The sequence below is a fragment of the Phaenicophaeus curvirostris genome, chromosome 6 (assembly GCF_032191515.1).
Source record: "Phaenicophaeus curvirostris isolate KB17595 chromosome 6, BPBGC_Pcur_1.0, whole genome shotgun sequence".
In the NCBI taxonomy this organism is placed as follows: domain Eukaryota; kingdom Metazoa; phylum Chordata; class Aves; order Cuculiformes; family Cuculidae; genus Phaenicophaeus; species Phaenicophaeus curvirostris.
In genome coordinates, this window is record NC_091397.1 from 52,542,325 (window position 1) to 52,560,019 (window position 17,695).

General features: G+C 38.2%; 1 protein-coding gene across 3 annotated transcripts in view; it reads left to right on the forward strand.

The window, feature by feature from the left end:
• TBC1D5 (TBC1 domain family member 5) overlaps positions 1 to 17,695 on the forward strand; it is a 314,809-nt gene that overhangs the window by 258,112 nt on the left and 39,002 nt on the right. For 2 of the 3 annotated variants that reach the window (XM_069860194.1, XM_069860195.1), the window contains 3 exons: positions 903 to 1,162; positions 4,419 to 4,484; positions 10,088 to 10,251. In XM_069860194.1, coding sequence (XP_069716295.1) covers positions 903 to 1,162; positions 4,419 to 4,484; positions 10,088 to 10,251 — 490 coding nt within the window. The remainder of the gene's footprint in view (positions 1 to 902; positions 1,163 to 4,418; positions 4,485 to 10,087; positions 10,252 to 17,695) is intronic. The other variant, XM_069860196.1, reaches the window with a different exon arrangement.

Genomic DNA, 17,695 nt, shown 5'->3' on the forward strand with positions numbered 1-17,695 from the left:
GTTGTGATACATTTCTGTGAAGGGTGTTTCGAGCATTAATTATATAAAACAAGAAAATATTGCATGGACAAATAGGAATGGCTTTGCTGATCCCTGGACTGTGTGAAAACTTCTCCTGGGAATTAGAAGCTGCTTTGCCTCTTTATTTCAGACAGATTAAATTATTTGACAGTTTCCTCATTCTTAATGTTGCATATAACTGAAGTGAATTTAAAAGCCACTGTTGTTAAAAATAGAAAGTAACAGTGGTAAGGATCATGGTCCGGTATATGTGTTCTATCCTGAAGCCATTCTTCATCCAAAGTCACTTTTGAAATTGGGATTCACGCTAAGAAGCGTTTGGCTTGAAAGGTCTGGGCTTGGCAGAAGGTGAAGTAAAAGCAAGAGTCGTCTAGCTCTGCTGACCTAAAAATAGAGTGTAGTGTTGGTTTCACATGTTGAAAGAAATATTTGGATTTGAGTTATTATAAGCATTTAAGGTAATCTAATCTAGCAGAAGTAAATATTAAAGCAGAATTTGAATAAGAAGTGCTGAAAGTCAGTTTCAGAAGTTTTTGATGCTTTAGAGCCTGGATTGCTTTTTGTCACTATTTTTTTTTTTTTTTCATTTAAAAGGCCAAATTAAGATAATTGTTGCAAACTTGCTTTGTTTGGGGTTAGTCTGCATTTTTCAGGAAGAAGGAGCCAAAACAACTTGTCCACTACTGGTTGGGAAAAATTCACACTGCTTGCAGTCCCTGTGGTTCCTGTGTATAGTCCAGCACAACTGTAGTAAAACATCCTCTTTGGAATGCACAAATCTTTCATTTTTTTCCCCCTATTTTTGGAGAATAATGCATGCATTGTTGTGCCTGTCCAAACTGTTGGCAAGGGTGTGATGATTTCTCCTCTTCTTTTTTCAGTGCCAGTGCTAAGGCTGCTCCATTGAACATTAACAAAGTCTCCAACAGCTTATTGAATTTCGGCCGAAAGCTCATTGCTCCAGCTATGGCTTCAGGTGGGGCTGTGGGTGCTCCTGCCAGCGGGAGCAGCTTTCCTGCCTCTGCAATGCCCGTCAGAAGTGCAATGGAATCCCCCCAGCACCACCAACACCAGCAGCACCATCAAGCACAGCAGCAGAGGATGATGAAGTCTGAAAGCATGCCAGTTCAGCTGGGCAAAGGTAAAGGTGAAACCTGTGGCATTGCCATGAGATGGAAGCTTTTTTGTACACCTTAACAACTGAAGGAAGTCCTATTATTGATTTTATATCAATGGGTGTATATTTGAAGGAAACAGTAAAGACAGAATTTTGTTAAGCAGGATGTCTATGCTAAATACAACAGTACATTTGTGATATAATACAGAATTAGATGCTATTTCAAGAATGTACAAATACTATAGGAAGCTTGCCTTTTAATAATTTGTGGTGGCCCTCTGCACTTTCTCTGTTTAGTGAATGCTACTTATTTTTCTTGAGCCTTTTTTTTCTGTTTCTTAAGGACAGTTTATTCATACGGCAAAGTGACAAGCTCAGCTTCAGTAGTTTTTTTGAGTACGCTGCCACACTCAAGGTGTGTTACTGCTTTTCATCTTCAGACAGCCTGTGGCAGTGTGTTCTTTGTAAGGAGTATGTAGAGTGATACAGTATCTGCTGCTTCTAGCAACTTATCTTAAGTAATTGTTCTAAGCTTGAGGGCTGGGGCTGGTTACCCTGAACCGTGACATAGGATTGCATTATATTTTTCACCAGATTTGAACGTGTAAGAGAAGGGAAATAACACTTCGTAGTTGAAGTAGGCATTCTTTCTTTACTGTGGTATCCATGATTCATCACATCCTCAGCAGACACTGAGGGAGAGAATTGAAAGGTACAACCTTACTCTTGAAGCAGAGAGATACAGGCACTTCTGTAAGGGCCACTCCAGCTGCTTGGCAAACTCCAGATGCACAACTTTTCTCAGAATCGTAGAATAATCTCAGAAATTGCTCCAGCAAGGGTTTTACAGTGCAAACATGAAACTGAAATGCAGTGAATCCTTGGTACACATTCTGTTTGCAACAATGGAAGTCTAATTAGGTTTCCACAATTTTGGAGAGACTCTTTTGTTTACTTTTTAAAAAGGGGGTTTCATAGTTCCCTTACACATTGTTCTTTATTTACCTTTTGGCTTGAAAAGTGATCTTTGTGTGGTTATTTTATTTTCCTGCTTAATGTAGAAAAAGTCTACAAACTGAAGCAGCTTCTATAGGTGGAATTGATTGTAGCTTAAAATGTGAGTAGTTTCTCAACTTCTGTGCAGACATAGCACCACCTCAGAAAGTGCAGTACAGCATGTCCAGTGAATGAGAGCACCCCTCTCACTTCTGAGAAGTTGCAGGTACTTCTCACCCAGGCACTAGAATATAGGATTTAGGACATATCCATACCCTGAGAAATTCTCATTCCTCTCTTTTTGTTTGAGCGGATCTTTTTATATGCCTTTTTACCTTCTGCACTGTTTTTTTCAAACTCAGATTCTCCTCTAGCTCTTAAGCATCTAAAAGCTACTTGGTGTGGTCACTAACTATAGGGCTCCCAAGTTATTGACTAGCTGTCACTCACTGTCTTATGTTACTGTTCTTCACTGTGTTTTCAGATCCGCTTAACCTTCTGGAGCTTGGTTATTTAGCTGAGGTAGGCAGAGAATGGATCTAGGATTTAAATTGATAGACATTTGCACTTCAAGTTGAGCTAACACAGATGCTCAGCTGGACAATGTAATGGACCGAAGTGCTGTAAATATGACAGGCAACAAGTCATAAAAGTTATCCATTTTTCTAATACTGCATTAGCCCTTCAAGGCTTTGAATGCTCAAGTAGTGCTGGTAATTTAAATTAATATGTAGTGGGTTAAAAGTTTGAAGAGATTAAGTTAATTGCCTGCTCTTCTTTTTTTATTAAGTGTGAAGAAGCCCTTGGTAACAAAATATCTTGCAGGGCTGGCAAAATGATCTTATCCCAGCTTTAACAGCTCTTTTTAGACAGTTACCACAAACCAGCTGCAGAGACAGATGTCATTCATGAATCTACCTCTAGGGGTAGCTTGTGTTGTGCTCTTGGTGGGGGGTATCTAGTTTGCATAATCAATAGTCATTATTTCTCAACCCGAACTTTCCGTACTTTCTGAATTTCTTCAAGGAAAAAAAAAGGATAGGTTAGATAATATAAATGGAAAAACAGCAGGTAATATTAAAAAAAAAACATAATTGCAAGCCCATGCTTCCAGATGACTGCAACATTACAAATCACAGCTGAACAATGTATCCAGTTACTTAATTGGAAATTCAGTGTCTCCTAATAGTGTATTAATCCCATTCAGCCTGTCCTCAGCACAGAAAAAGATAGGGTATCACTGCTGATTACTTATGCAAGGTAGCCTGCTAATAGAAAAGGGCTTACAATATTCTTTTGATCCTATATGTTGAAGGATTCATTGGTACAAAGGTTGAATTCAAATCTTGAGTTCTTTGGATCATCAGCCGAATTTGTTGTCTTGAAAGACAAAAGAATTAATAATCAAAAAGTCTGGAGAAAGCACAGTGTTCCACTGGATTCTTGACCGTTCAGAAGCTGGATACTCTTTGATTACTAGGCAGTGTTTTACCAGAAAACAACCATTTCTCTTTCACTTCTTCACTGATACTGCCAGATACAGTTTTCCTTCTAGGTCCTTTTATGCTGAAACCTGAAAGGCTTTTGGAGGGGGGAAATGCTGCTTTATCAGAAGGACACATCAGAGGACAAGTTTGAAGATGAAGTTCTGCTAAAACTGTGATCAGCTGTTTAAAGAGTTTGTAGACTCCTGTTTGGTTTTATGAGCTGATACTTCTCCAGTATTTGCTGTAACATGAACAGAATTTCCACAGTCACCAAATATGTCCTAAAGAAATTATCTCCAAATTTAGAATTATTTATGACTATGCTTTTTGAGAAGGATAAAGAGATTATTCCTACTGGTATCTGAACTGAATAAAAATGGAAGTAATAGAACACCCATTACTAAATGTTTTTTTCTTTTTTTTTCAAAAACAGTTGTATATATTCTTAATTAGTTACGGAATCTTATTGACTAAAAAATTTGATGCTCCCAAACAGGCAGAATGACACTTCCAGTTTGAAGTGCCAGAAGCAAAATGGATTTGACTGTTTATTTTAGGTCAGATGTTGATACAAACTTGAAAACACTGGGTTTTTTGCACATTTGTCTGAATGCAGCGTATGATGCGCTGATTATTAAAACTTCCCATTTATTTTTGCCTGCTCTTACACTGCTCTCTTACGACGTGTGTTCCACACGGCGTGTCGTCCAGCTACAAACCCCAGAGCAGCGTCTCTTTCCTTGGGGTGGGGGTTTGGGTTTGTGGGGACCCCTCTAACGCTGTTGTTTGTTCGGCAGGGGAGGCAGCGTCGGGCGGCGAGGCTGCCCTCCCAGTCCCTGCGCAGTGTCCCCCTGCCCTCCCAGGTACGCACGGCCGCTCCCCAGTGTTACCCTCCCGCTGTCCAGCCACCCCCGACGGTTTTTCCATGCGTGTGGCATTTCCATGCGTGTGGCATTTCCATGCGTGTGGCACATCTCCATTCACTGCCATTGTCCATCCGCCGAGTGGCACTGTTGTGTAGAGAGAAAAAAAGCAGCTGCACCTCATCGCTCCCTGACTGTGCTGTGTGTGGACTGTGCGCCAGCATCTTCATCAAAAATACGTATTTCTCATGTTCTTCGTAGTCTATTTCACCCTTTGTTGTGTCGAGCATCAGTGCCTCGGTTAGCTGCATTGTTGTATTTGAGGCAGGTACTTTGAGATGAACATCTTCTTCAGTGGATTTGGCTAAAGAGGAGCTTGCCTTGGCCTCAAATAAGCATATGCATTCATGTGATGAGATGATCTGAATGAATTTTAATAGTGCTGGAAGCTTTTGTTCCAAAAGAACAAGAAAAAGAGAAACCAATTTATCTGAAGTTTTAAAGTTTTATAAAACTGATATCATTCTTTTTGCAAATTTTAAAAATCGATGTCCTGACTATGGCAAATACAGAGTAACAGATGAGCAGATCTGATGGGGTTTGAATTATGGATCATGCCTTACTTCTATTCTTCTTGGTATCTTTGTCCTTGATCTCCTTATAACTACGAAAGCTATTCTTTTCTTCTGTAGGGGCCAGAGAAGGAGCATCGGTTTTATATGCCTTTTGTGCATGTCTCCCTCTGGCTTTTCATATATTTTCCTAGAGGTCTCCAAAGTTCGTGGCTATTTCCCCTATGAATTAACTCAAACTTAGTAAGACCCACTGCTTGCTTTTCTATCATCATGTCTTCTCCACTCCTCCTCCTCATCTTTTACTTCATTATAAATGCCTATCATAGATCACATTACATTTAAACTTTACTTCTTCTTTTCAAGGCACTGCAAGTGTCCACCGTCTACCCTGCCAGCAATACCAGCAGTTCGGTTGTTTTTCCCACTACCACATCTGTGTATTTCCCAAATGGTTTTGAGGCAGAGTATTTGTGACCCTCGAGTCAGCCCCAGTATCATTAGAAACAGGCATGTAGTAAGCAGTTTACAAACCATGAAGTTTACAAACCATGATGGTAACACTGCTGCTTTTTGGCTCCTTTTTGGCTCAGAAGTGGGTGTATTTTTAATGCATGAAATCCTGTGCATCATTACTGTGAACTATTTATGCATTTTAATGTGCATATATATATTTTTGAGACATCCCACACAATAACGTGTTCTGACTACTGCTTATGTCAGGGATCCTTAGCTATTTGTTCTATGTGCATCATAAGCATTTGATTTCCATATTTGGGGTTACTTGAGCCTGTTTCATTTAGGCTTTAGGACCTTCTGGTATACACTTAGATAGAGATTAGATTTCTCTAATCTTCTTTTAAGGAGACATAATGTATTTATCTGAGAATGAGCAGAAGAAAATGGGAGTTTTGATTCAGTGATGTTCTCAGTTTGCTGATTAAGCTACTAAGGAAGGAGGAGATGAGTTTGGTTAGTAGTTTATTTGTAGTTTAATTGTAGTTTATTGCATCACTTTATACGTTTTGATTCTACAAGGAGGGTAAGAGTTCTGGTTTGGCTTTTTTTTCACTGAGGAATAATCCAAAATTAGAAACTCTTTCAAATTATCCATTATCAACTTATCTATTATCATTAAGCTATTGAGTGACAAGAACGTATCACACTGGTTATTAAGAAAGGTGCAGAATCAGTAAGACACAATAGAAAGATACAAAAGGCATAATACATCTGAAAGACTTCAAAAGCATCATGGTGACTTTCGTTAACTGTTTTTACAGCAGCTCCAGTGAACTTCTGTGTTGGGAAAAAGATAGGTGGCTCTTTTTGTTACATTAGAGAACACATGTAGTACTGGTGTGATTTGTCTTTCGGCTTTCTTAAATGATGGCTCCTCTGGAAATTGGAAAAGCCTATTACAATACAAGAAATGTCCTTTATGATTTCCAACATACTGTAATTATTCATAAGTGCTATTCTTTCTATCTTGCTTAATTCTTCTTCGCATCCCCAAAGACTCCGTGTCACAATGCTGTTCACATGGCAGGAGTCAGAATAAAATTTAGTGTTTCCTGGGGATAATTTTCTCAGATTAGTTTATTCATGCAGAAGGTTCAGGTGCATCCGAAGCTTTCTTCTTACCTACATATAAACCATACCAAAATAGTATGTTTAGCACTTGTTTTTTTACTGCATCTCTATGTCAGTTTCATTACATTTTGTAATGCTTTTATTTTTCATCTTTACTAAATTTTATAGTCCAGAAGAACCAGATTATTCAAAGAGCTTGTTGTTATTTGAGTAAATTCCCCTTTAGGACAGTTGTATTGTTCTGTCCACAAAATCACAGCTACACATATTTCTTCTCTTGTTTGGTTATTCAAGTAGGTGCATATTCCATTTCTCTAAACTGTGATCCATCTTTAGAAGCATAGCTGTTAAGTAAGCAAAGCAGCGGCCATAAGGGTATTTCTCTGTCTTTTCAATTTCCTAGTACATTTTGGACTTTTGTTCCTTAGAGCTGAAAGACAGAATATAGGGGGGGGAAAGAATCTTTTTTTTCCATCATTTTACTAAGCTGTATTATTTCATGTGTGTGGGTTCTTCAAATATATTTGAGGTGTCCCTCTCTCAATGTTATCTATGAAATTTTACCACATAATCTGCTAGTTTGCAGATGAAGTGTGTTAAGCACAGGCCATGCAGAGGAGGAGTATGTGGAAAACATTCATTGCTCTTTGTTTAACTTTTTTTTTTTTTTTTAATTTTGATCCTATGCAGAAAATACCTTCTTATTACTTGCACCGGAAAGAGAGACCATTTATCTGATTGATACATAACAAAATATTTTTTCAGTGTACTTTTTTTAAGTTTTACCTACTGTAAAAGCACAATTCCATCATTAATTGCTGCTGTGAAATGCATAAAAAGTCTCCTTCTAACATAAAGACAACTGTGATAATGGTGTTGCCAAATGACATGATTTTATCCTAAAATTAGAAATCTTCTAAAAGCCTTCTTGTGACTGAATTATTTCTGCTGTTTGCCATGCAGGGTTTTCTCCTTTTCCACATCTAGAATTATTTACAGAATTGGAGATTCGTGTTCACCTGATTAGAGCGTATCCCATTTCTCCATAAAATGTGAAGGCAAAAGTTAAGTGAGATCTACAGCTTCCTGCACTTTAAGGAAACTGTTCAGATTCAGTGGTAGGTGGTGAGTGACTAGAGGAAGGCTGAGAAGAAACAGAAAAATGTAGTTGAATAAAGTTGGTGGGAAGAAAAGAATATATAAAGGAAAAAAAATGGAATAAGGAAGTTGCAGAAGCAGAAGAGGAAATGTAGATGGATCTGAAGATGAGGAGTAGGCAGACAGAGGAAGACCCACAGGAGTATGAGAATCGGGACATAAAATGTAGGAAAGTCATGGGACAGATGACCAAAGTAAGGCAGCAGAGACTGAATTAGAAGGTGGGAAGCAGCTTATGTGTGAGTTTTCTTCTAGAAAACATTGAGAATATTAAACCCAGGTCCTTCCTTGGGTTTTGTCTTTTTTGGTCTGTTTAGTCAGATGTGATGTTTTATTCGTGGCTAGCTCAATCTCTTTGCATTTAACAGACTTCTTGATAAGAGAACATTTTAAATAGATCTGTATTTATTGCCTCGAGAAAATGCGAATCGCTAGCTTAATGTGTCTGTGACTGTGGAATATACACTGCGTAGGTCAAACAGCACAGAGAACTTGGCTTAGGCTTTGTCTCCACCTAGTTGGTGGCTAAGCAGGGCACCACTGACTTCCACACAACTTCAAGGGCAGTTACTGTTCTAGATCTTAGATGGCTGAATTAAGGTAAGATGTTTCTGTATGAGTAGGTTTTGCTGGTCGTTTCCTTTTGTTTAAAATGCTTGGTCTTCCTTTGCATTCATAATTCCTTTATGTGTTTTCTGCAGCCTTTTCTGTCTATTTTAGTTCATTTCTTTGTCTTTTAGTTGTATTTCTCTAGAAATCTGTATCATTGGGGAACACAACAGTGCATAATGAAGGGGAGACTAACCCATTCCTGAAAAGGAGTTAGCTTCTATTTTCAGAATTGGTAGAGCATCCACAATGACAAATACTAAATACATTGCAAGGTCCGTGCAATAATACGTAGCATATCTGAGAGTAAAGCTGGCATAGAGGTAGGAGAAGCTCAGAGCTAAAAAGCACAAACCACTGACATCTGCAAGGGAGGTGGTTTCAAATTCCCTCATAACCTTACAAAGGACATGACACTGCATCCATGATATCTGAATTATTTTGTTTCAGTGAACCATTCTTGATGCTATAGGAGGCAGCATTATAAGTGCACGCAAAAGAAGAAAGAAAAAAGGGAGAACATAAACAAACTAATATGAATAGCCAACAAAGGAAAAAAAAACAAAGGAAGAATTCTACAGCTGCAGTTTTATGTGCTACATTACCTTTTTTTTTTCCAGAAAGGAAAATTCTAGAATTGCATTATATCATGCAGGGTTGACTGTCTCACAAAACTAACTGCAAGGGTTTTTAAAACAGGCATCTATCCTAATGCAACATTTCCTTAATGAAATTTAATGTAAACTGACACATTAATTGGTTTTCTTGTTCTGGAGCTAATTGAAAAAAAATTTAAGTTAAATATATCAAAACACTTTGTGGGCCTCAACTGGAAGAAATGCTCCTTATTAAAGACTGCCTGACTGCATATAGTGTCAGGCTGGAACAGCCCAAGAATCTACCCAGATGTCTTCACTAAGGCAGTGGATAACACTAGTTTCTTTTGAAAAGCTGCATGATGTGGCAATAAGTAACTATTGAGTAGACTTCACCAAAATGTTTGTTAGGTGGAGATTGCCTTAAAGTTTGAAACATAAGAACTTACATTCTTTCCTGAACTTAACTTACTTTTTCCTGTGTAAGTCTAGATGTTGTTGTCTAGATGCTTAGTGTCCAACCCATTCTTGGAATCTGATGTTATTGTTCTTAGCCCTCTTTGCCAAGTTTTATAGTTTATTTGCTGAGAGAAAAAGGATTTCCTTTGCAGTGTTGATGAAATCAGACTGGTTTTTTTCATTGTGGGTTGGTACCTTTGCTCATTGTGCCACACAGAGAAGATCCTCAGTCTATGGACGTAGTAGAACGTATCTAGAGGTAGTATTGATATGTATACAGTATAGTATATATATAAATATATATACACTATATTTATATATATACAGCATAGTGTGTATATATGTATACACACACACTATATAGTGTGTTTATGTACATATCTATATATACCATAAGATGTTGTGGTTTTCTCTCATACAAAAATTAATTTCCATCTATGTCAGAATCCATGTATGTCAGTCCTTCAATCTCACAGTGCATGCTGACACACTTCAACATTTCGTTCTTTGTTGAGCTGTCTGTGAATCTCAGTGAATGTCAATTAAGACAAGGAAATACTTACAGGGGAAATAAGCTGTCCATTGATTAATACTTTTGTTATCTTATACTTCTTTACAGGCCAAAGTTCGAAAAATATCAGCTCATCCCCAAGCATAGAGAGCTTGCCTGGAGGACGTGAATTTACAGCATCTCCACCTTCGTCTGCATCAAAAAAAGATTCCTTTTTCAGTACAATCTCCCGTTCCCGTTCCCAAAGCAAAACAATGAGTAGAAAAGAATCGGTGAGTTCTTTAACTTTTTAAACTATGTTAATGTCACACTGCGTTACATGTTAGATCCAATCATTTCTCTCATTCATTAAGCAGTTGTACTTGAAAATGTTTCCCTAAGCACACATTAACAGCAAAAGCAGAACTAGGCTATTTGAACATCTCCATTATGGCTTCCATCCCATATTCCTACCTTAAATGAAACTGTGAAAGTGCCTGTTGCCCCCGCGAAAGAGGAGAGAACTCCTGTAAGTTTATTTGATTTGTTAGACTTTTGGTGTAGTACTGAAGTTAATAAACAGTTCAGTGGGGAGCACGAATGCTCTGCAGATCCAAACATGTCCATCTGTTGTCCCTGAAATTCCTTAATACATCAGAGGTTTCCCAGTGTCTGTAGCATCTGTAGTCTGCAGTCACAGTTCTATTTCTTGCACAGCCCTCTCCTTCTATTTGGCCACAAAATACTATTATTTAAGCAGATTGCTTTCATCCAAGAAAATCGACTCCTGTCATGGATGTATTCCAAAGAAATTCTCATCCCATCAAAGACAGGAGCACTGCTTTGGTAAACCTCAGTTTCCAGGTAGCAGGGGAATTCTTCTTTATTTTACATTCACATTTCCCATTGTCTTTCTGCTGATTAGTAACCCACTATGTAGTAGATGGAAAAAGTTGTATTTTTCATAAGGTAAAGTCATAGTGGTTTTCTCCATTCCAGCTTCACAAATGTGCACTCATATAACTTTGTATTGATTTCAATAAATAGGAAATATAATAGCAGTATTTCTGTATTGTAGCATTCTTCAGGTGTTCAGAGGTAAATAGTGTGCAGAAGTTCAATCTGAACATCTCAGCATTTTTGTCTTTAAACAGCAGAATCTTATATTAAGTCATATCACATTTAAAATTTTATATGTAAAATGTTCTAAGGAAATGCATGACTTTATTCATGTTTTATTCACTGGAAGGGAGGATTTAATTCTTGTTCCACATGCTTTAATTTTTTTTTAAAGTAAAGCTGTGTTTTGTGGTTAGTCAATGAGAAGCCATAATTTTGGTGTATGTCTATTTAAGAAATACTGAATTGCATTTAAAGCTAAAACACCATCTTAATATCTCTCTGCTTGTCCTCATGAATTGTAGAAAAATAAATGCGTCAACACTGAATTTTTCTTTTTTTGTGGTTTAACAAGACCTAAATCCACCTTTAATTTGCAACTATTGTCAAGCCAGGACTTAGGTTTTTTTCTCTAGTAGGGTTTGAGAATAATTCCCCCTAAGTTCTCTAATTGGAGACATGGAAGAATTTTGCATTATTATATTCATACTCGATTAGAATCCATTAACAATTAGCGTGTTTTTCAGGTAAATAAGTTCTCAAATTTGTGGTATTTTATTAATGTTTTCCTCAGGGATTTTGGACTACAGATTTGTAGTCCTTATGATAATTTTCAGTAGACTGGTGATCATGATAAACTAAGCAGAGCATAAATTTTCAAAAGAATTCTTTAAAATGCGATATATACTTCATATTGTAGCATTTTATGATTTAACAGTTGGAAAAGGTTTTAGGCTACCAAAATCTATTTCATTATGTTCAGTTTTTTACTGACCTTTAATATAGTGAAAAGGAATTTGTAGCAGCTCCAAGAGGAAAAAAGTTGTTTAAATCAGTTCTCTGTTGCTCAAGACAATGTTTGGGTTTTGTTTTCTTGTAAATTTTATGATACCTCATTTTCCATGTAGAGAAGAAAACCCCAAAGAGAGCCCAAAGTAGTTGCATAAGAATACTCCAGTCTCATAATTGCGTCATCTACAGCTGTTTTCTGGAGGCAAAATATAACTTGAAAACATTATAGGTTCACATCATTGTTTTATTTATAAAACTGAATTGATTTACATTTTTACATTTGTCTCATAATTATACAGATTATGTTGTTAAGTATTGGGGAAATTACCTTTATTTGAAAATGGCCATGCAGCAATCTCTTTATAGAAAAATGCTTTTAAAATCAGTCATTCTCAGTGTCACAGATTAAAGAGAATCCATTTCCCCTTCATCTTTGCACTTCTAATTAATGCTCTTCCCAAGCAAAGCGGAAATGGAATACATATATAGCAATACATCCTTCAACGTGGAGTTTAAAAAAAGGGATTTTCACAGACCAGAGGACATCACCGTAATATTGTCATGGGATGAACAGGAATGTCATCATCACAGGTCACACCTGCAGTATACTATATGCAGTTCTTGACTCCCCAGTGCAAGAGAGACATTGACATGCTGAAGAGAGTCCAACGAAGGGCCATCAAGATGTCAAGGGACTGGGGCACCTCTCCCGTGAGAATGGCTGAGAGCTGGGATTCTTCAACTTAGAGATCTCTGGGGGATCTTATCCATGGCTGAGGGGAGACCTCATTGCTCTCTACAACTACCTGAAGGGAGGTTGTGGAGAGGAGGGAGCTGGCCTCTTCTCCCAAGTGACAGGGGACAGGACAAGAGGAAATGGCCTCAAGCTCTGACAGGGGAGGTTCAGGGTCGACATCAGGAAAAAATTCTTCACAGAAAGGGTCATTAGGCAATGGAATGGTCTGCCCAGGGAGGTGGTTAACTCACCTTCCCTGGAGGTGTTTAAGGTGCGGGTGGATGAGGTACTGAGGCGCATGGTTTAGAGGTTGGTGGGAATGGTTGGACTCGATGATCCGGTGGGTCTCTTCCGACCTGGTGATTCTATGATTCTATGATAATGTATATTAGTATCTGAGAGAAGAATGAAAAGAGCACAGAGCCAGGCTCTTTTCAGTGGTGCCCAGTGACAGGACCGTGGGCAGTGAGCCCAGACTGAAACATAGGAGGATCTGTCTGAACACCAGCAAATACTTTATGACTGTGAGGTTGACCAAGGATAGGTTGCCCAGGAAGACTGTGGAGTCTCCATCCTTTCAGATATTCAGAAGCTGCCTAGACACAGTCCTGAGCAACTAGGTCTAGGTGACTTGAGCAGGGAGTTGGACAAGATAACCTTCAGAGGTCCCTTCCATTCTATGATTCTGTGACAGGATAAACTGGAATGTGGCATCTCTAAATTCTTTCTTTGCTAAAGCCTGTCCAACAGTCTGGACTTTCTCTGGGAGAGCTGTAAGTTGATACTTAACTTGCTTCATTTCCTTCAGGAATAGAATGCATCCATTTCACATATTAAGGACATTTGCATCATGTTTAGTATTCTAGATCTGTTTTTTCCTCTCAAATGCAAAGATCAATGGAATGATTTTTTTACTGATGTTGTCCAAAACATGTGTCCTTGGTTTTCATAGAATAGTTTGGGTTGGAAGGGACCTTAAAGTTCATCTAGTTCCCCCCCCCCGCCATGGGCAGAGACATGTCCTACTAGATCAGGCTGCCCAAGACCCCATCCAACCTGGCCTTGAACACCTCCAGGGATGGGGCAGCCACAGCTTCCGTGGGCAACCTGTGCCAGTGTCTCACCACTGTCATGGTGAAGAAATTCTTCCTTATGTCTAGTCTAAATCTCCCCCTCTCCCGTTTATACCCACTGCCCCTAGTCCTATCACTACAAGCCTCCCCAGATTTCTTGTAGGTCCCTTCAGGTACTGCAAGGTTGCTATAAGATCTCCTTGGAGCCTTCTCTTCTCCAGGCCGAACAACGCCAACTATCTCAGCCTGTCCTCATTTGTAGCCCTCCTCTGGTCCTGTTCCAACAGTTCCATATCCTTCTTATTGGATATGAGGATTGCAGAACTGGACACAAATACTCCAGATGAGGACTCACAAAAAAGTACTAGAGGGGTAGAATCACATTACTTGGCCTCCTGGCCACACTTGATGCAGCCCAGGATACGTTTGGCCTTCTGGGCTGTGAGCTCACACTGTCAGCCTGTGTAGAGCTGATCATCAATCAGCACCCCCAAGTCCTTCTCTGCAGGGCAGCTCTCAATCACATCATCCCCCATCCTCTATTGAAATCAGGGATTACCCAACCCAGGTGTAGGACCTTGCACTTGGCCTTGTTGAACCTCATGAGGTTCTCACAGACCCACTTCTCCAGCCTGTTTTATTTACTTAAGGAAGTGAATTTACAGCCTCAGGGCTGAATGCACCATATCAAATCATGTCTTGGCCTGATGTTTTTCGTGTTACTATTGAGTGGCACTCAGCTTTACATTAACATGAACGCACCAAATATGTTTGGAAGCCTATTTTTTGCTCAGCAGTGAGATGGTTCCCTACCTCTTTATATAGTTTGCGGCTTTCTAGCAGGAATAAGTTATGTTGCAGTCTTCCCGTAAATAATAACAGAAATATTTAATGTCTAATACATTCCAATGTCCATTATCTTCTGGCTGGGTCAGTCTTAGTGGAATAGAGTCCTAGAAAATTTCTTCTTCCTTCCTTCCTTCCTTCCTGCCTTCCTTCCTTCCATCCTTCGTGGGCTGCCTACCGCCCTCTCCTTTTGAGCAGAGTTGGGAAATTGGGGGCATTTGTGATCTACTTATTTCTTATTATGTTTCATTTATGTCTCCAGCAGCCATTAAGGACAGTCCACTCCTCTTTTTGGGAAGTAGCACAGCTGCTTAGACTTTGATTCTGGCAAATATGGTTTGCTGGTTTCATTTTCTGGCAGAATATTCTGTAAATTGCTTTCAGCCTTAGAGATGTGCCAGAGAAGGAACTTTTGAGTCGAACAATACAAACATTTTAAAAACTTTCATTAAAAAGTGCAGGAGAAAGATGGGTTTGCCTGAAAACAAAGTTTTGTTTTGGAGAAACTACATATTTTAATAAGTAAATTTCTACATAAATGGTTTAAAATTAACAAAAATCAAATTATCCATTTGGAAAATATGTTAGCTTATAAAATCCTAAGAAGGAAACATTTCTAAGGAAAATCTGGATCAGGTTATTTTCTTTACTAAAATAATTTGCGAACATGGTTAATCAGAATCCTCATTTCTTAGCAAAAAAATCCTGAACAGAAGTGCCATGCATCATGCTGATATTGATTGCACAGACTTTTTAATTAAATCAAATTTGACAACATATGCCATTGTCCCCACAAGCAGGTAGAAACAACTGTTACTGTCTGTGATTTACATAGCTAGCCTGACTGATTTGAAGTTAGTTATGAGTACCCCTACAGCTTAGAAAATTAATGTATGCCATTATTTTCAATTAAATAGGCATCTGCTCTTCTGATTTAGGAACATAGTTTTAAGAATACAAACTTGAAATTTTTGCAGAAGTAGAAAAAGTATGCAAAAATCAGAGAGATGATAAAATAAATACTAGAAAACCACACCAAATAAATAATGCTTGCAAAAATTCCTTTGAAGAACAGCATGCTTTCTGTGCATGGTACACCTCTTTGGGAGTTTTTTTTATTCCCATATATCTTTTCCCTGACTGATACTTTAAAAATTTCTTTTAAAGATTTTTAGCAAAATACTTATGTGTCTATACTTACAATGGCAAACGTTTACTTGGAAATACAAATGCTATGGAATGCTGAAATGTCCTTTCTCAGATGAGCATCGTTATGTCTGCCTGGAATGAGTTAGCATCTGTGTTCAATGGCCAGTTCCCTGATCAGTATGTTGAATTTGTTAGGCCTAAAGTTAAAGACACGGTGATTGGTTTTAGTGCTGTTAAGTTTAACAAACTTCAGTGCTCTAACATATAACTACAGTTAATACCGGGGGACATTTTTCTTCCTTATTCTTATTTGACAGCCCAATTCAGACACCAGAAAAATGCAATTTATGTAGTACTTCAGTGCCTGTCTAATTTTAGGGATGGATAGATGAAAAGAATATTAACTCTTAGATGCTGCCAAGTCATGTGAACAGAGTTTGTAGAAAAACCTCTGAGAAATTTTGAAAGTGTGATTCTTTTCTCCATTGCCTTCCTCAGGCTCTCACAACATGCTGTGACACAAATGAAAGCGCTGAAAACAGTACAAGAAAATATAAGCTCCCTTTTAAAGTTTTTTATTAGAAATACTTGCAAGTTTCATATAATTTAGTAAAGCAACAGCTGTATGCATGAGTGGCAGCTTTGAATCCTAATGCTTCTTATCTTTTTCGGAGTGATTCATTTCAGTGAAAAGAAACTGTACTGTGATAAAAACAGGAAGTTAATTGCTTCAAAAAAAAAGATGAATAAAACCCCAAATGGCTCTGCAGTGCTTTTTTTCTGTCATATCATGAGCAATAAACATGTATACAGAGCAGATCTGTGGAGCCATTTGGAAGATTTTAAAAATGTCAGCGTAAACTGTGGTCTTTCTCTGGCACAAGAGATTCAGATATGTGCAGCTGAGTTATACTTGCCAGTAACTTTGCACAGAAGCAAATTAGAATGATATCATGCAAAAGAATGCAGTATGACCTTTTAAAATCATTGGGCAGCCTTTTAAAACTGTCAGGGAGAATTTGAATAACAGCAAACTCATGAATGAATGTGACAATCAGCAGTGTTTACAAATGGATCGAAATGACTTAAGAGCCAACAAATGTGATCATTCGCTCTGCAGCAATCATGTTACCAGCAGCACGATGGGTACAGAAACTTGCTCTTTGCATCATCTTTCCACATATTAATCATGAAGTTCATGTTTCAGCATCCCAGTGACCAAGGAAAATACATATGAGGATCTGTTGGTTTGAGCTGCTCTTTTATCCTTTTCAGTGGAAATCTCATCCCTTCATCCTGCTCTTTTAAGATAACACCAGAAAATTACTGTCCATTTCTGTGAATAGCTGAGAGACCTGTACTGAGCTCTCAACAAAAACATGGGCATGGATAAGAAACATCTCTAAATCAGGCTATTGTTTTAGTCGGTGGGGTTTTTTTAGTGGAAAGGGTTTCTGTGTTTGGCAATTTTTTTTTCCCCACTGAAAGAAATTGTAGGCTGAACCATCTAATTTAATAGTTCAGCTTTATTATTTATGAAGAAATCTTTTAATGTGATGAAGTCACCAATGTCAACAGAAGCACTGAGAGAAATCTTTTATCAGCATTTCTGTTCAAAGGGATTACTTCTATTATCCTACAGCTCTTTCTGTTCTTATCTATTGCCTTACCAGTGAAATACTACTGATTTCTTCAGTTGTTCAGTGTCTACCCATCCACAGTTATGTGAAATGTTTAGCATTCCATAGATCTTCCAGCTTTTCATTGGTTTTGGTTTTAAACTGTCTCTTGCCAGCCCCATTGGGCAGGGCCAATAGGTGGATTTATGCAGGCAGAGGTAGATAAGTCACGCTTGTCTTATGTCTGCTTGAAAATGAGGTTTCTTTCCATCCCTGTTTTTATTTGTCTCTATGAAAGAACTTCCCGATTATTTGTGTTTATTCTTCTCCATCATCCTGCTAAGGAGAGATTAGCTGAGCACAGGAGGGTTGTATTTTTAAGAGGAAGATATACCGAGGTTTT